This window comes from Lactuca virosa, chromosome 5, assembly GCF_052849685.1.
Source record: "Lactuca virosa cultivar CGN04683 chromosome 5, Lactuca_virosa_CGN04683_v6, whole genome shotgun sequence".
Taxonomy (NCBI): domain Eukaryota; kingdom Viridiplantae; phylum Streptophyta; class Magnoliopsida; order Asterales; family Asteraceae; genus Lactuca; species Lactuca virosa.
The window spans coordinates 309650641-309670741 of record NC_136430.1 but is presented as its reverse complement, the minus strand read 5'-3'; the positions used below and the strand labels follow the sequence as shown (position 1 = coordinate 309670741).

Sequence of the window (20101 nt, the reverse complement as noted above, 5' to 3'; positions counted from 1 at the left end):
CAAACTTCTCATGAAAGTTAAAATGTCTTCTAATCGCTTGTATAAAATCATATTAGGAGACATCAGTTTAAAGTGTTTTCTTAGGGCTAAGGAGGAACCAGAAAAGTTATGGCATGCACGTATGGGTCATTTAAGTTATCGTACACTAAAACTCATGTCAGATAAAAGCATTGTTCAGGGACTGTCAAAGATGATTAGTCCCACAGCACTATGTGAAGGATGTTTGGTGGGTAAGCATGCTCAAAAACCCTACCCATCACATACAAATTTCAGGGCAAGCAGGAAACTGGAACTAATTCACGGGGACCTCTGTGGTCCAATCTCACCACCTACACCTGCAGGAAACAAGTATTTCTTTCTGCTCGTTGATGACTTTAGTCGGGTGATGTGGGTCTACCTGGTGCAATCAAAGGATCAAGTGTTTGGTGTGTTCAGAAAATTTCGGGCAATGGTAGAAGTTGAAACTGGTGAAAGAATGAAGGTGTTCCGGACAGGTCGTGGGGGGGGGGGGAATTCCTCTCAAAAGAATTCACCTCTTATTGCGAAGAAACGGATCTACAAAGACACTACACGACTCCATTTTCTCCCCAACAAAACGGAGTCGTGGAGAGACGGAATCGAACTGTTGTTGAGATGACAAGAAGCTCGTTAAAAGCTATGAAGGTGCCTGATGTTTTGTGGGGTGAAGCTGTACGTAATGCAGTCTATATCTTAAATAGGGTGACCACGAAGGCCCTTAAAGAAGCAACACCTTATCAGATGTGGACCAGGAGAAAACCAAATATCGAGCATCTAAGAGTTTTTGGATGCATGACACATGCAAAGGTAAAAACAGGTCATCTCCGCAAACTTGATGATAGAAGCAAGTCACTAGTCTACCTGGGAACAGAAATAGGGACGAAGGCTTATCGTTTATTTGATCCAGTCACAGGGTCAATCCGTATAAGCAGAGAAGTTTACTTTGAAGAAGATAAGATGTGGTCGTGGGATACTACAGAAAAGTTTAAACATATTCCAGGTGTCACGTTCACAGTTGAGGGTATATCACCACAGGTAAAAGACATAATTGATCAGGTTGAAGATGAAGGTGCCAACACAGATTCACTAACACCTGATCAAGGTGATGGTATGCATTTCCAAGGGAACGATGAGGTGACTGAAGACATCTCACAAGGCAACACCATGCATCCGAGCCCACAGGAAGCCTCACCTTCTCCTATAACCCCTATGAGCTCAACCAGATCAACAAGCACTGTTTCTAGTTCAACTGGTGGAGGAGCTCCCAAAAGGTACCGACCTATATGATGAGTGTGAACAAATTTTACTCTTAAATGAAGACGAAGAACCAGTCACTTATGGCATGGCTAGCAAAGAGAATCATTGGGTCGATGCAATGAAGAGTGAAATAGAAGCTATAGTAAAAAACAAGACCTGGAACCTTGTAGACCTTCCACCCGGTAGAAAACCAATAGGGCTCAAATGGGTATACAAGGTGAAAAAATATCCAAGAGGACAGTATTGAAGTATAAGGCACGCTTGGTCGCGAAGGGGTATGTGTAAAAGCCAGGTGTTGATTTTGACGAGGTGTTTGCCCCTGTAGCTCGAATAGAAATGGTTCGAATCTTACTTGGACTCGCTACAAAGAACGGTTGGAAAGTACACCACCTGGATGTGAAATCAGCATTCCTAAATGGGGAACTAGAAGAAGAGGTGCATGTGATCCAACCAGAGGGATTTGTGAAAAAAGGTCAAGAAAATAAGGTGTACAGATTGTCCAAAGCTTTATATGGCTTGCGCCAAGCACCTAGGGCTTGGAATTCGAAGCTTGATGGTTGTCTCAAACAACTTTGGGTTCAAAAGGTGCCCATACGAGTATGATGTATACACAAGAAACAAGAATGGAAAGTTATTGATTGTTGGTGTATACGTTGACGACCTCATTGTTACAGGTGATTCTAATCTAGAAGTGGAACACTTCAAGGAGCAGATGAGCAAGAAATTCGAAATGAGTGACATGGGGATGCTCTCCTATTACCTTGGTATTGAGGTAAACCAACATGATGGTGGGGTCACTTTGAAGCAAGTTGCATATGCAAAGAATATACTTGTGAAGACAGGCATGACAGATTGTAATCCTTGCAAATACCCTATGGAGCCTAAGCTGGAACTAACAAAAGATGAAGAGGGAGAAGAAGTAAATGTCACAGATTACAGAAGTGTGGTTGGTGCACTGCGATACTTGACTCATACTCGACCTGACATAAGCTATGCCAGTTGCTTAGTAGCAGATGCATGGAGAGACCCACAGTTCAACACATGAAGGTTGTCAAACATATATTGAGGTATGTGAAAGGGACCATGGACCACGGTCTAGTTTACACCATAGGCAGCAAAGAAACCATCATCACCGGGTACACAGATAGCGATCATGCCAGAGATGTAAACGATGGAAGAAGCACAGGTGGAATGGCTTACTACCTAAATGAGAACCTGGTTACCTGGGGATCTCATAAACAACGATGTGTTGCTCTATCTTCGTGTGATGCAGAATTTATGGCAGCTACTACAGCCACATGTCAAGGAATCTACATCAAATGCTTACTAAGTGAAATTACTGGTTGTAACATCAAGGCACATGTCTTATACATTGATAACAAGTCAACCCTGCATCTAGCAAAGAACCCTGTCTTCCATGGGAGAAGCAAACATATACACATGAGGTATCACTTCATACGCGAGTGTGACATCCCCTAATTTCTCGGCCAGAAAAGACCGATTTAATTTATGCTTTTTAAAATAAAATCAGAGAAATATTTTCAAAAGATATTGCGGAATAGGTCCCCAATATAAAACATTATAATGTTTATCAAAACCTTTCTTTAAGAAGGTATATATTTCCCATATATATCAAAACCTCGGGATGTCATGTTCCGATATAGATCAAAAGCATAAACAAGACATTATAAGCCTTTCAACAGTTATTTACAACTACTGGCCTATAATCCAAAAATCTTTCATCGTCCTCTGACTATGCTCGGGGTCCACTACCTGTAATCATAAAAAGCTGAGTGGGTCAGGCTTGGGAGCCTGGTGAGCATATAGGGTTTTCAACCCACAATAATAATAACTTATTAAGTTCACCAATCAACAATAACCCTGATTACCCATTCCCGTTGTCCTCACTTTACGTCCCTAAGCACCTAATACAAGGGACTTATCGTAAGGAATATCATCGGGTCGGACACTACTGCTAAGGGGACTCCTCATCCATACATGTCCTAAAGGCAACCATGAGGGGGATTGGAGTACACCAATGAACATTTAGTTCATCAACACCTACAAGTTGCGAACTTGCTAGTGTACCATTGGACTGTCTAGAAAGGTCCGTGATCGTTATCTATACTCCGCTAGACGACTACAACAACACCAACAACAACACCGACAGCGAGGTCTCTCATCATTTTAACACCCACCGACTATTTTGTCTACCAATGTTCTACCCAACATATTTGTAGATAAAATACATATACAGTTTAAAACTTGTATAAAACATCAATTCAACAGTCACCTCAAATAAACAATTAACATATTTACACATAACACGTATTTTATAGTAAATACTTCACATCTATGTGTAAGTTGAAAGTAACTACACACTCACCTGATTTAATGAAAATCGGGCAGCAATTCATTTCCTAAAACGATCGTTTCTAATAAAACCGGGAGTTTTATTGAGACATCGGGCTCTGCGAAAGGTCGGGCTTCAAAACCGAAAAGATAAATTTTCCGGGTCTTCGGGAACTTCAGAACTTATTTCGGGCTTTAGAAATGATATCGGGGCTTCGGGGGAAGTCAAAATGATAAAAATGATGAAAAATGGGTGAAAAGTGGCAAATTTCGGATTCTACCCGGGAAGTCTCGCATGGCTGCTATTTATAAGGGAGGAGGACCGAAGGCTTGGATCCGAACCGAGGACGGGATGGCACGCGTCTGCGAGGCTCGGACCAGGTGGCAGCTTCGACGAGGCTCGGATGCGAGGAGGCTACGTGCCGGCTTCGGATTGGGCCAGCACCTCGGACACGGGGCATCAGCAGCGATGCGCGTCGGAAGCCTATTGGACCGCACCCTCGGTCGAATCAGCATGCGACACGCGAGTCGAGCACGAGCCAAGCATGCGAGGATCACGTGGCCTATGCGAATTTTCTCGGATTTTGAAATAATTTCTCGATTTTCGCGCCAAAACTTCTAAAATCCATAACTTTCGCATACGAGCTCCGTTTTTGACGTTCTTTATATGCACGCGTAGGTAAAATTACGCTCTACAACTTTCATTTGGACTTCGTCGGCTAATTTTGATTTTAATTTTTATATTTTTATTTTTAACAGACCGGGACAGGAAATCCGTTAAAAATTCATAACTTCTTCATCCGACGTCCATTTTTGTCAGAATTTTTACCGTTGTGCTACTATTTACGAGACCTTCGATTCTCGTTTAGGTTGTGTCGGCTAAAAATCACTCGATCTAAAATTCAAGTTTTTAGCTGTCTACTGCTAAGCTGAAATTTCGTAAAATCATAACTTCCTCATACGAAGTCAGATTTTGGCGTTCTTTTTATCGAACTTCTCGGTTTAACGAATACTACGAGTTTCGTTTAGATCACTAAGGCTAAAAAGTAGTTTATCAAAAACTCACTTTTTACGACATTCGGCACCGTGCCGGTTTATCGCGAAACTTCGACATGTCATAACTTCTTCGTTATAACTCGGATTTCGGCATTCTTTATATATATGTAATCCTTGTCACGACCACTACAACTTTCTTAATAGATATAGGCTTTATCTAAAATTTATTTTCGACGCTCATTTTTATTCTTAATTAATTAACTTCTAGTAATTAAGCATCAAACACATAAAACACATAGAATTCACATAATTCCTTTTTCATTTCTTCAAAATGAGTTAAAAAGGTTAACCTAGACTATCATATCAAGATTAATGCCTAGGCTAGAAACACGAGTGTTACAGCGAGTGTGTGGAAAGAGGAGACATAAAGGTACAATACGTATGCAGCAAAGAGCAGAAGGCAGATATCCTCACTAAATCAATGGGAAAAGCACAGTTCCTAGAATTGAGAGACTTATTGGGTGTAAAACAGGTAATAAGTTCTGAAGTTGGAAGGATGAACTTGACTTGAACACTTTGGATTAAGGGAGAGTATGTTGGATTTAATCCAACGTGTTCAAATGAGAGAAATTCGCTGCAGGGGTATTTTCGTCCATTATCTTTAATTTGAATAAGTAAAAGGTCATGTTGGCCATAAAGTCCTATTCTTTAGTAGATGTAGCTAATGGGTAGTTCCGTTGCTAGTTTCCAGGGATTTACTTTGTTAAGTAGGACGTTTTCCTTTTTTCGTTTATGTATGCACCGGAATAAAATCAGAAAATTTGGCCCCAAAAAAGCTTCCCCTGTTCTTTCCTCTTTGTGCTCTGTTTTCTGTCTTGCACCAGGCTGATAGGGTTGAATCCAACACACTATTCTTGTTAGTTTTTGGAAGGACAAATGGCACAGAAGACACTATGTTTTCTTTTTTATTTTAACATTGCATTATATTTTGTTCTAAACTGGACATCGTATTTGCAGTTACCAGTACCCAGGCTTGCCATGTTGAGTTGGAAAATGTGATGTCAAAATAGTTCAAATTCGAAAACAGTCCACATAATATCTTCCGAAAAAATTGGAAAATGTTGTGTCAAAAACGGAAAAAGGTTAAAGATGGCCGTCTGTGCCATTGAGCAAAAGTGAAAAGGTTAATATAAAACAAATAATAATGCAACCATCAAAAGTGAAAGCATAGTATAATGTATTAGGCTACCGTTTGCCCCTTTTTGGAATTCAAAACCAACTCCTTTCACTTGACTTGTAAGAGAGTACAATTTTGAGTTTTATGAATGTAGAGGAAGAGCGAAAACTTAATTTCATGCAAGAAAGAATAATTTAACAATAAAACTGCACTCCACGAACCTTTTCATCCGTTTGCACCACATCATACCAACGCGACAAAGGGCCCCAAAAATCAGCGCAGTTTATGTTGCCACCAAAACCCTTTATACGTTCCTGGATATGAGGAAAATCGGAAAAAGAGAGTAATTATGAGATGCATGCATTCAGCATATGAAAAAGAAAAAAGAAAAATAAATTAATATTATTCCAGTTGACCTTAAGTCCTTAAGGACCGGAGAGATGGGAATTACAGGACGCGTCAAAGAAAGATGAAGACGAGGAATCTTGAAGGAGGATGTTGGCGGAGTATATACAGAACACCTTTCAAAGCGAAAAAGAGGAGGCTGTTGAGTGTGTTTGTGTTTTGGGGCAATGATCATCGACGGGGGTTTCAATAAAAGGTTTGTCATCGCCATGGCCATGGGGTTTTGGTTCTAAAATAATAAATGGTCACGTGCCAATATTCAAGAAAACAAAAATTGTTGAGACCTGAGAATTTGATAAAAGTAAAAAAGAGAGGTGTAAATTTCTTTCCTTGCAATGAGGCGATGATACCTGATTCGACCAACATCAAAATTGAGTTGAGGCAAAGAAAGCAATGCGCGACAATCTGAAAATCGCTAGCCTTAGACCACTGTTCGATATTGACGATCACATAGACGAAGAAGCTTATGTTTATATAAAAGGTTTATCATTTATGTATGAGGTTTTTTTTTTTTTTCTTTGGTGATATATAAGGAATGAATCTTCAATTCTTTGGGTATATCTTAACTCTTAAGGAAAGATTCGTTTAATTCTTGTGTTTATCTCAAGGGACGATACTTCATTTAATTACAAAGTTTAACTGAATTTAATAAAAATCTCTTAAATTGATTTTTTTAGCCAAACAAATTTTTTTATAATTTTTTTTCCTATTCTTTCAAATTTCTACGAAATCAGTTTAAAACAAAACACGTCGATAGATTGAAAAAATTCATGTAGGAAAAGAAAATCTTATGGCTAAATCATTTTATGAACAGTAAATTATATCGATTGAAAAAAAATCATGTAGAAAAAGAAAATCTTATGGCTAAATCATTTTATGAACATTAAATTACATAAAGAGTAAACTAGTCGTTTACCCGCGCCAAGTGTCGGGTGCAGATATTTTATTTAGAAATTAAATTGTAGAGACCATTAGTTCTTTTGAACAAATAGGTTACTACATATAAACAATTATCAATAAGAATTAACAGAAATTAAATTAATAAAATATAAAAATAAAAAGTTGGATTTTTTATAAATATGCATGATGACATGATTGATTGTGCATTATTAATTATACAACATTTTTTTATACACCACATTTGATGAAATAATTTATTTAGATGAAATATCAAAGGGCCAATGGCCTAGCGGTATGGAGTGACTATCTAATATGAGAGGTCAGGGGTTCAAGTCTCGGTGGAGACATAGGTGGTTATTTAGGAGTAGATTAGTTAGTTTGTCGTTTCAAAAACAAAATTATTTAGATGAAATATACGTTATGATAAAATAATAATCATGTTCTACGCATGAAATATATCTTTTTGTACATTTATATCAAGTTGTGTCACATCATTAGGCCTATTTTTTTTTTCTATAATCATCATGCCAAACTGTACAAACGTGAAAATAAAAATATATATAAATATACATCGTTGATTACAAACCTGATTAAATATTTGTTTTTTCAGAATAATTATGATTTATGTTGTTTTTTTGTTACAACAGACAGTTAACAGATAAATCGACACTTAGGTGGAGTTCCTTAATTGGTCTAGTCAGTCGATTGAGGTCAAGCAACTAATCGACATATAGACAAAGATCTTTTATTGTATTTATTAAAAAACTATTCAAATATTTATATATTCTAAGAAAATAAATATATGAAATTTTGAAATTTTGAGATTTTGGATGTAATATTTGAATATTTGAAATCTTTTAAAATTTAAAAATCGAAAATTTAGACCATGAAATTAGGGTTAATAGTTTAATCCAAGAGTACTACCGTGAAAAAATGTAACATCCCAAAATTCATGACCAAAACTTTCATTTTTAATTTAACGATTCATAACACAGATTACTGAAAATATCATCAATGTTATCTCATAACATGAAAAACCATAAGTCAAATATCTCAAGAGCATATCATATGAAAATAATGTCAGAGTACAAATCCCAAGAATCTCATGTGCGGAAAATCGTGTGTGTGATGCGCTGCAGTCATGTCGGCCCCTTCCCTTTCGAAGAAGAAGTACCTGAAAAGAAAACTGAAAACCGTAAGCACGAAGCTTAGTGAGTCCCCCCCCCCCCCCCCATCATACCACATACCATACAATGCACAAACTGCCTAGCATATCCAGGTGTTCGTCTACCCATTCGGTCTCTTTCAACCGGTAACCGCCTAACATATCAGGGTGTTCGCCTACCCCTTCGGTCTCTTTCAACCGGTAACTGCCTAGCATATCAGGGTGTTGGCCTACCCCTTCAGTCCTTTCGACCGGTATCGGGGACTATTTCACCCCTACCACTACCACACATGGCAAACACATACCATTTAGCACATAAGGGCATTTTAGGCATCTTTCCTAAAATAACTAGTGCTCGTGTCTAAAATATGGTAGACACTCATCTCACAATCATCACTTAGCATTCTAAGTTTAAGTCTAGAAATCCTACAATTTCTTAGTTCGCTTAAACTAATGCTCTGATACCAACTGTGACATCCCCTAATTTCTCGGCCAGAAAAGACCGATTTAATTTATGCTTTTTAAAATAAAATCAGAGAAATCTTTTCAAAAGATGTTGCGGAATTGGTCCCCAAACAACATATGAAAAAAAAATTATCAAAACCTTTCTTTAAGAAATATATAATTTCATTTCATATCAAAACCACGGGATGTCATGTTCCGATACAGATCAAAAGCATAAACAAGACATTATAAGCCTTTCAACAGTTATTTACAACTACTGGCCTATAATCCAAAAATCTCTCATCGTCCTCCGACTATGCTCGGGGTCCACTACCTGTAACATAAAAAGCTGAGTGGGTCAGGCTTGGGAGCCTGGTGAGCATATAGGGTTTTTAACCCACAGTAATAATAAACTTATTAAGTTCACCAATCAACAATAACCCTGATTACCCGTTCCTGTTATCCTCACTTTACGTCCCTAAACACTTTTCACAAGGGACCTAGCCTAAAGAATATGATCGGGATAGACACTACTGCTAAGGGGTTTCCTCAGCCATACATGTCCTAAAGGCAACCATGAGGGGGATGGAGTACAGCGAATAAACACCCAAGTTCATTAACAATTACACGTTGCGGGCCTGCTAGTGCTTCCCATTGGACTGTCTAGAAAGTTCGTGGTCGTCATCCAAACTCCGCTAGATGACTGAATCACAAATCACAACGAGGCCTCTCATCACTTTATTTCATCACACACCAACTATCTACCCATGTTCTACCCAACATATTTGTAGATAAAAATACTTATACAGTTTAAAACTTGTATAAAACATCAACTCAACAGTCACCTCAAATAAACAATTAATATATTTACACATAGCACGTATTATAAGGTAAATACTTCATATCTATGTGTAAAATGAAAGTGACTATACACTCACCTGATTTAATGAAAATCGGGCAGCAATTCGTTTCCTAAAAACGATCGTTTCTAATAAAAGCGGGAGTTTTATTTAGAAACCGGGCTCTGCGAGGGTCGGGCTTCGAAACCGAAAAGATAAATTTTTCGGGCTTCACGGGCACTTCGTGACGTATTCCGGGGCTTATAATCGATATCGGGGCTTTGGGGAATGTTAAGATGAAGAAAATATGAAGAAAGGGGTGAAAGATGGTGAAATCCCAAAAGTACCCGAGAAGGCTCGCAGGACCCTTCTATTTATAGGGGTCCGAAGTCGGTTCTGGTGGTGGGGTCCGCAGGCGAGGGTGTGCAGCACATGGCTCGCACATGGTCTGCGCGTGCGAAGGGGCTGCTGGCCTCTTCTTACTGGACCGAGGTCTAGTCCGAAGTGGGGTGTGTCTGTGGCTTCATGCGAGGGCTCGGTCACGTGCAAGAGAGTATGTGTCGCACCGCTATTGGACCACTTCGAATCAGATCAGGTGCTCGGATGACTCAGCAGTTCAGACACGTGGCTCGCCTGACTCACCCATTTCGGACACGTGGCACGTTCTAAGCGAGGGTGACGTGGCAAATCGTGATTATGCGAATTTTCTCGGTTTTTGTGCAAAAACTTCTAAAATCCATAACTTTCGCATACGAGCTCCGTTTTCTACGTTCTTTATATGCACGCGTAGGTAAAATTACGCTCTACAACTTTAGTTTAGACTTCGTCGGCTAATTTTGACTTTAGTTTTTATATTATTATTTTTAACAGATCGGGACAGGAAATCCGTTAAAAATTCATAACTTCTTCATCCGACGTCCGTTTTCGTCAGACTTTTTACCGTTGTGCTACTAATGACGAGACCTTCAATTCTCGTTTAGGCCGTGTCGGCTAAAAATCACTCGATCTAAAATTCGAGTTTTTAGCTGTCTACTACTAAGCTGAAACTTCGAAAAATCATAACTTCCTCATACGAAGTCAGATTTGGGCGTTTTTTTTATACTTACTCTCGGTTTAACGAACACTACGAGTTTCGTTTAGATCACTAAGGCCAAAAAGTAGTTTATCAAAAACTCACTTTTTACGACATTCGGCCCCGTGTCGGTTTGTCGCGAAAGTTCGACAAGTCATAACTTCTTCGTTATAACTCAGATTTTGGCATTCTTTATATATCCGTAATCCTTGTCACGCCCACTACAAGTTTCTCAATAGATTTCGGCTTTATCTAAAATTTAATTTTTGACGCTCATTTTTATTCTTAATTAATTAAGCCCTAATAATTAAGCATAAAACACATAATTCACATAATATTCACATAATTCCTTTTCATTTCTTCAAAATGAGTTACAAAGGTTAACCTAGACTATAATGTCAATATTAATGCCTAGCCTAGAAACACGGGCATTACAATAACTCCTTAGCCAAAAATAATAATTTCGAATGGACCATTATGGCCCAAGAGCCCCAATACCTTAAATCTCAGTTCTAGGCCCAGAGACTCTACTCCACAGTGGGCCATGTGGCCCAACCATCTAGGCCCAAACTTCTAAGGCCTAAAAACCTAAGTTCGCCACTCTGCATGCGTACACGCGGCGTACCTGGCACGTACGCCCAGCGTATGTTGGCCTTGACCAAAAACGGGAAGTTGACCCAGTACGCGCAGCGTACCAGGGTGTACGCCCAACGAACTGTCCAGCTTCCTTGGGGCTCCATTTGTGACTTACTCCATTAATTCCTCACGTACAGAACATAGATCCAGGTCCTTTAAGACATCCTAATCCATAAAGTCACAAACTTTATGTGTTTGCATGCATGGATGGGGGTCAAAACATGATTTTAGTCCTTAAACAAACTTTGTGACCATCAAACACTTGCATGGTTGTGGCTTAACCATCAAGGTCCGATTTTTATGACTCTAAGTGCTTCCAAAAGCACAAAAGGACATCTCTTATGGTCTGGAACTATCAAGATAAAAGAAACCCCAACAATGGAGTCAAAATAACCCATAAAACACGCCAACACTATAACTAAGCATGCAATGGTCAAGTTTGAAGCTTGATACCTCAAATGAGTCAGAAATGGTGCTAATCCCCTAGATCTACAAGCTCCATTCAAATCCTTGCTCCTTCTTCAAACTTCTTTCTCTTCCAAAGCACCAAAACAATACCAAAATGCTCTCAAATGGCTACCAAATCACAAAAACACACAAATATGGGTTAGGGTTTTCGTGGTGGCTGTGTAAGGGTGAGAGGGAGGTTGGACTAAGGGCATAAGGTTCTTTATATAGGGATTAAACCCTAAATTTTAGGGTTTTAGAGTCTGCATGTGTACGCTACGCGTACCCTTTGGTACGTTGGGCGTACGTGCAGGGCATTCGTTCCTTCATCTCATGAGTACGTTGAGCGTACATGGCATAGTACGTCCAGTGTATGGCACTTCTCAGCCCAATCACATGGATCCAATGGTCCAAGCCCAAACCAATTCAATTCATTAGTTTTATAATAATATAATTAATACCTTATAAATCCCGAATGTTACAAATCTCCCCTACTTGAATTAGACTTCGTCCTCAAAGTCTGATGTTGCTGCTGCTGAGAATAACTCGGGGTAATGCTCCATCATATTGTCCTCTGGATCCCACGTCCATTTTGAGCCTTACGGTGCTGCCACTCCCCCTTTACCAGTTCTATTTCTCTGTTTCTCAGAGCCTTCGTCTTCCTGTTGAGAATAACTACGGGCCTCTCGATGTAGTTCAGGTTGTCATCCACCTGAATGTCCTCCAATGGAACTACCACGGAATCATCAGTTATGCACTTTCGCAGCTGCGAAACATGAAAAGATTTGTGGATCTGTCTCAGCTCCTCCGGAAGATCCAACCGATATGCTACCCTGACCACTCGGGCTACCACTCTGAAGGGTCCGATATATCTGGGGCCCAACTTTCCCCGCTTCCTGAAGCGTATGACGCCCTTCCAAGGTGACACCTTCAGAAGGACCATATCCCCGACCTGGAACTCCAAGTCCAATCGGCGTCTGTCGGTATAATCTTCTACGGACTCTTGGCCGTCTGGAGTCTACTCCGGACATACTAGATCTTCTCTGTCGTCTTAAGTACCACCTCGGTACTCCCCATGACTCTCTGACCGACCTCACCCCAACATATTGGGGTCCTGCACTTCCTCCCGTAGAGCATCTCGAAGGGAGGTCATTTGATACTGGCGTGGTAGTTATTATTGTAGGAAAACTTTGCCAAGGGAAGGTAGTTATCCCAGCTACCACCAAAGTCTAAAATGTAAGCCCGTAGCATATCCTCCAAAGTCTGGATGGTCCGCTTGCTCTGACCATCCGTATGCGGGTGAAAAGCCGTGCTAAAGTGCAGACGAGTACCCAACTCGTCATGAAATTTCTTCAAGAATCTGGAAGTGAACTGTATGTCTCGGTCATAAATCACGGAAACTGGCACCCCGTGACGAGCTACTACCTCTCTGATGTAGATGTCGGCCAGCTTCTCGATCGAAATGCTCTCCTGAAGCGGAATGAAATGGACGCTCTTGGTCAACTGATCCACGATGACCCAAATCGAATCCGCTCCCCGTGCGGTCCTGTGAAGCTTTGTGAGGAAATCCATAGTAATATCCCCCATTTCCACACAGGGATATCCAACGGCTGCGTTTTTCCGTGAGGTCTCTGGTGTTTGGCCTTAACCTTCCTATAGATCAAGCACCTCTCCACGTACCAGGCTACATCCTGCTTATGTAGGGCCACCAGTAATCAGGACGAAGATCTCTATACATCTTCGTCGCCCCGGGATGGATAGAAAACCTGGATTTGTGCACCTCCTCCATCAGAACCTGGCGCACACCTCCATGATATGGAACCCACACTCTACGATGGAATGTCAACATCCCGCGACTATCATAGTTGAAGGAGGAAACCTGGCCCACGATACGCTCACTCTTCCGGTGTTCCTCATTCATAGCCTCCTGTTGGGCCTCCCGGATCTGCTCCAAAAGCGGAGTCACTACTGTCATCCTTAGGAAGATGTCTCCGATCGGGGTTGTGAATGCCTTGTGGCTAAGTGCATCGGCCACAACATTGGCCTTCCCCAGGTGATAAAAGGTCTCACAGTCGTAATCCTTCACCACGTCCAACCATCGCCGCTGTCTCATGTTCAGATTTGGCTGATCCATCAGATGCCTCAGGCTCTTGTGATCCGTGTAAATGGTACAACGGACCCCATAGAGGTAGTGTCGCCAAATCTTGAGGGCGAAAACAACCGCCCCCAGCTCTAGATCGTGTGTCGGGTAGTTTGCCTCGTGAGGCTTCAACTGCCTCGACGCGTAGGCGATAACATGTCCCCTCTGCATCAATACTGCGCCCAAACCCGAGATGGACGCATCACATTATACCTCAAAGTCATCAATACCCTATGGCAGGGCTAAGATCGGCTCCTCGCACAAACTCTGCCTCAAAGTCTCGAATGCTGCCTGCTGCTCAGGCCCCCAGCGAAAAACAACAGCCTTCTTCGTCAGCCGGGTCAGGGGTACCGCTATCTTGGAGAAATCCTGAATGAATCTCCGATAATAGCCTACTAATCCTATGAAAATGCGAATATCAGATGGAGACTTCGGAACCTTCCATCTCATCACGGCTTCCACCTTGGCTGGGTCGACCAGAATACCATTCTGGTTGACGAGGTACCCCAAAAACTGCACCTCGTGCAACCAGAACTCGCACTTGGAGAACTTAGCATACAAGCTCTCCCTCCTCAGGGTATCCAATGCCTCTCGCAAGTCCTCCTCGTGCTGCTCCTGCGTCTTGGAGTAAACCAAGATGTCATCAATAAAGACTATCACAGACCGATCCAGCATCGGTCTGCATACACGATTCATGAGGTCCATGAATGCGGTAGGAGCATTAGTGAACCCAAAGGGCATCACCACAAACTCTTGATGATCGTAGCGAGTCCGGAAAGTAGTCTTCTGTACATCCTCATATCTGACTCTCATCTGATGATATCTTGAACGCAAATCGATCTTGGAAAACCAATATGCCCCCTGCAGCTGGTCCAAGAGATCGTCAATCCTCAGGAGTGGGTAAAGGTTCTTCAGCGTTACCTTGTTCAGCTCCCGGTAGTCTACACACATCTGGTGGGATCTGTCCTTCTTCTTCACAAACAGAATCAGGGATCCCCAAGGAGAACTAGTCGGTCTGATAAATCCCTTGTCTAACAGCTCCTGCAGCTGTGTAGACAACTCCTGCATCTCGGGAGGAGCCAACCAATATGGTGCCTTGGCTATTGGTTTCGCACCAGGAACGATTTCAATCCGGAACCCCACCTTTCTCTCCGGAGGTATCCCAGCCAACTCCTCTGGAAAAACATTCGGGTACTCACGTACAACTGCCACATCGCTCATGGTTGCCTTACCCTCCTACCAGGTATCCATGACATAGGCGACATATCCTGCACAACCCGGCTGAAGGTAGCGCCTAGCCCTCGCTACTGAACACAAAGTCGGCCCATACTGCGACCTCTCTCCCTGAATCACAAGCTCTCCCCCACTTGGGGTCCTGACATGAACCAACTGCTGCTCACAGTCGATCAGTGACCCATTAGGGCTCAGCCAATCCATGCCTATGATAACCTTGTTCCCCCTCAAAGGAATAGGAACCAAATCCATAAGATACCGCTCATCGTACATCCTCAGGACACAAGCTCTGTAAACCTCTGACGCTTAGACGGATCGGTCATCCGTAATCTCGTCCTCTAGAGGACAATCCAACCTGCTCGTAGACTCGGAAAACCTCTTGCTGAGTACAAGAGATACGAATGATCGGGTAGCTCCCGAATCAAATAACACCAATACTGGAATATCGTTCACATGGAACGATCCTAACAGAATACATGTAACATGAAACATAAATATCAAAATTAAAATATAAATAAAGATAGGGAGAAGGCTCGGTGGTCAACTCAAAGGCTTGGCTCCTCACCACTGGAGCATCTGCCTTGCCCTGTCCACCATCTGTGATCCGCAGGGTCACTAGGGCTGGCGCCACCACTGCCGCTGCTGGTACCAATCTCGAGCAGTTGGCCTTTTTATGGCTCTTCTGATTGTAATGAAAGAAAATCAGGTCTGATGTCTGAATGGTGGGGGTAGGGACGGTACAATCCCTGCCAAAGTGCCCAATCTTGTTGCACTTATAGCAGCCCGATGCCCCCAATCTGCAAACTGTTGGATAAGGTGTCTAAGTCCATAACTATTTCTGGTATGTACTTGACCCGACCCGGCATGGTCCATTTGGGTTGCATGGCATCATGCATTTGGATAGACTTAATGAGAAAAATAACACTTGTGGTTTATTAATATATTATAAGTTCTAATATATTAATAGTATTATTTAATTAGTATTGATCAAGAATTAATCTAGGATTAATTAAGTGATCAAAAGATGACTAATTAAATATATGGGTTGATTATGTAAATCATCCATAACTTGTATAGTGGGCTAAAAGGCTCCATGGATTATCAAGTTGGGTTAAACCCATTGGATGCTCCATGGAGGCTCCATGGGAGTTACAAACCCATGGGTCATGGAAATGAAGAGTCATGCCACATTAGGGTTTACATGGTGTAACCCTAGATGTGACACATTATATAAGCAACATGTTCTCTACCAAAATCGGTTACACAGACAGTTACAAGAGGGCTTGGCCGATTTTGCAAGTGTTACATTTCTCTCAAGTTTACTCCAAAAGCATTTGGTGTTGTGTGAAGCATTTTAGGCATCACACTTGGGGTTCTAGGCTCTCAAGGTTTCAAGGAATCATAACAACTACAAGGTATGTATTTCTAGCTATCTTTTATATTATAAAGTTCCCCATGTATGCTAGATAGGTTTATGAACCTTGGAAAAAAGTATTTTGCATGTATTTTAGACAAACATAGATCCAAGGTTTTCTAGGGTTGCATGTACACTTAGGAGTGTTAGAATTGCTCAAAACCCATCAGTGGTATCAAAGCCTAGGCTTGTTTGTTGATACTTGATGCAAAATAGTGACAAAAGTCGATTTTCTTGCTGTCTGCATGATGAACTCGCCAATTCCATGGGGGGACTCGCCGAGTTCATGACCAAATTCATCCTACTCGTCGAGTAGGTTCGTGCACTCGACGAGTAGGAGCCTCAGAATGCAGTTTTTCGACTTTTGCTGCTGGAAATGGACTAGAAACATTACCCTAAACTGTTTTGGTGTTATTAAATGTTTTAGATGGTGTAATGGTTGTTCTAATCCATTTACAATGGCTAATATCAAAATTCCATGATTTTATGTGTTCTTGAAATTTTGATATTCATATTCATGTTCTTATGAGTTTAGATGATCATAGGAATTATGTGTAACTTCTTGCTAGTTTTAATTCTTGATCATTATGTGTTTTAATGGAATCCATGATTTGTCCTCAAGTTATGGATTACCAAAAGTTTATCTTTTAATGTCCATTAAAGAAACACATAGGTTACATAAAATAAAGAGTCACTCATTTTAATGAACCAATTAATCTCATAAGTTATGAATTGAAGAGTTTTGTAAAGTTACAAAACTTGCCCTCAAGTTTTGGAACTTGTAAAGTCATCTAGTTAACTTTAGTTCCAACCCCTAGAATTTTAAAAGTTAAAATTCAACCCTTATACTTTATAATATTATAAGTTTAATATATATATATATATATATATATATATATATATATATATATATATATATATATATATATATATGTATAAGATCAAGTCGTTTTACCGTTAGTAGGCATCATTCACGAAGCCGGTCTATAAGGGGGGTATAAGGTTGTTGCCTATAAAATGGCATCTTAATGGGTGTCCACTCTCACCCACCGCTTCCTTGACTGGTGGAGGGTCGTTAGCCGAACGGGTAGGACAGTGACTTAAAATTCTCATTAAAAAGTATAATGATTATTATAAAATAACTAAATGTTTTATAAAATTCCCAATCTTAGTTACTTTAGGAACATGTGAATAAGGTGTTAACCCATGAAATTACACTTTGCACTTTGATTAAGTCGTTGGTTAACCGGCACACTAACTTGGACTTAACAAGGTAGGCAAAGGGTGACTTAAGGTTTTTCATAGGTCAGTGGAGCGTGTGTGGTTAACCGGCACATTGATTGAGTGAAAAATATTAAGGGCACCAAGTGATTTGCATGGCTACTTCACACCTTGTTTTGTGATCCTCGGTATCCTAGTCACAAAACATGAAGGGCACACTCGAGATTGAAACATGCCATTGAAAAGTTCAATGAATCTCAAAAGAATCTAGGAATTTCTAAAAATCCAAATAAAACCTAATAATTTATATTTCATTTTCATGGTGGAAATTGGTGAATCGTCATTCACCTACCTTTCAAATATGTTATAGCTTGGATTACGGCATCCCTCTTCTAAGTTATAATATATTATGATTGGATCCTAGCCTTAATATTACATTTGGGTGTTTTATTAAGGACTATCTCAATATCTAAACTAAACTTGTTTTCTTCTTTTCAGATGTCTTCCAACAATGCTGCTTCTGGCTCAAACCCTACTGGCTCCTTCTCTCTCATGAACCTTTGTGGGAGAGTCATCTTTGATGGATCCAACTTTACTGACTGGATCAGAAACATCAGGATGGTCACTCGATACGAGAACAAGGAATATGTTCTCGACAAGGAGCTTAAGGTACCTGAGCCAACTGCTACTCCTGAGGAGTTTGCTGAATATGAGGCACATGAAAGAGATGCTACAAAAGTGGCATGCATCATGATGGCCACTATGACAGCCGAGCTCCAAAAGTCCTATGAGGACTACTATCCTTTTGAGATGCACCGGGACTTGATGGACCGCTACCATCAGAGTGCTCGTCAAGAGCGATATGAAATCATCTCCTCTATGATCACAACTTGAATGAAAGATGGTGAACCCATCACGGGCCATATCCAGAAAATGCAAAGGTTTGTGGACCGATTGATGAAGTTGAATGTGAACTTCCCTGAGGAGTTAGCATTAGATATTAGTTTGCACTCCTTACCTTCGTGTTATGATCAATTCCGCATGACATACCACATGAACAAGGAGGAAGTTACACTTAGCAAACTTCAAGGACTCCTAAAGACCGTAGAATCAGGTCTTAAAGGTAAGTCGGTTGTGACCACTCCTACTACTACTCCAAACTCTGCACCTGTCCTGGCAATCGGGAAAGGTAGAGGGAAGAAGAGGAAGAACCCATCGAAGGGTACCAAGGGTAAGACTCTTGATGGATCCTCTTCTAGCGGAACCAAGAAAGGTTTCGTTACACCTTATTCTGATCCCAAAGAGGCTGAATGCTTCTATTGCCACGAAAAGGCGCACTAGAAGCGAAACTGCCCAAAGTACCAGCAAGATTTGAAGGATGGGAAAGTTAAACCCAACCATGCAGGTATTTACACTATCTTATCTAATAACTCACCCTATTCTAACTCTTGGGTACTTGATACCGGTTGCGGTATTCATATTTGTTATGATTTGCAGGGACTAAGAATAAGTGAGAATGTGGAGCATGGAAAGATAAACTTGATCATGGGGAATAGGAAAGTTTCACCTGTCACCAAGATTGGAGTTTATACTTTGTTCCTAAGTAGTGGGTTTACTTTAGATTTGAATAAATGTTGTTATTCGCCAGAAATGGCAAGAAATGTTATTTCCTTTCATGCTTTGTACAAACAAGGTTTTACCTTTTCTTTTGATAATGAAATTGGTGGAATAAATGCTTTCTTTAATAATGTGTTTTATTTTAAAGCATTACCTGGTGATGGTGTGTATGAAGCTATGTTTGTTGTAGATAATTTAGGAAATAATGTGGTGTGTATTGATTCTACTAATGATAATAACTTGGATAAGGCATCATTATGGCATTGTCGTCTTGGACATGTAAGCAAGAAACGCATAGGCCAACTCCAAAAGGATGGAGTCTTGGAATCATTTGACCTAAAGTCAGATGATAGATGTGAATCATGCTTACTTGGAAAAATGACAAAGTCACTCTTCACAGGTTCTTGTGCTAGGGGTGAAGGTTTGTTGGATCTAGTGCACACGGATGTGTGTGGACCCTTCAAAACTGCCACAAGGGATGCTAATCGTTATTATGTGACTTTTACAGATGATTATAGTAGATATGGATATGTCTACTTAATCAAGCATAAGTCAGAGAATTTCGAAAGGTTTAAAGAGTTTAAACAGGAAGTCGAGAATCAATTGGGCAGGAACATTAAGATGCTTCGATCCGATCGCGGTAGTGAGTATCTTAGTACTGAGTTCCTCGACTATCTGAGGGAATGTGGGGTTGTCTCACAATTGACACCTCCCAGGACACCACAGTTGAATGGTGTAGCTGAGAGGCGTAATCGAACCTTGTTGGAC

General features: G+C 40.7%; 1 protein-coding gene across 1 annotated transcript; it reads left to right on the top strand.

The window, feature by feature from the left end:
- The first annotated feature begins 657 nt into the window (after positions 1-657).
- LOC145113066 (uncharacterized) lies at positions 658-2320 on the top strand. Its single transcript, XM_079049168.1, has 2 exons — positions 658-1289; positions 1861-2320. Exons 1-2 carry the CDS (start codon positions 658-660, stop codon positions 2318-2320), a joined length of 1092 nt encoding a protein of 363 aa, XP_078905294.1.
- The last annotated feature ends 17781 nt before the right edge of the window (positions 2321-20101 follow it).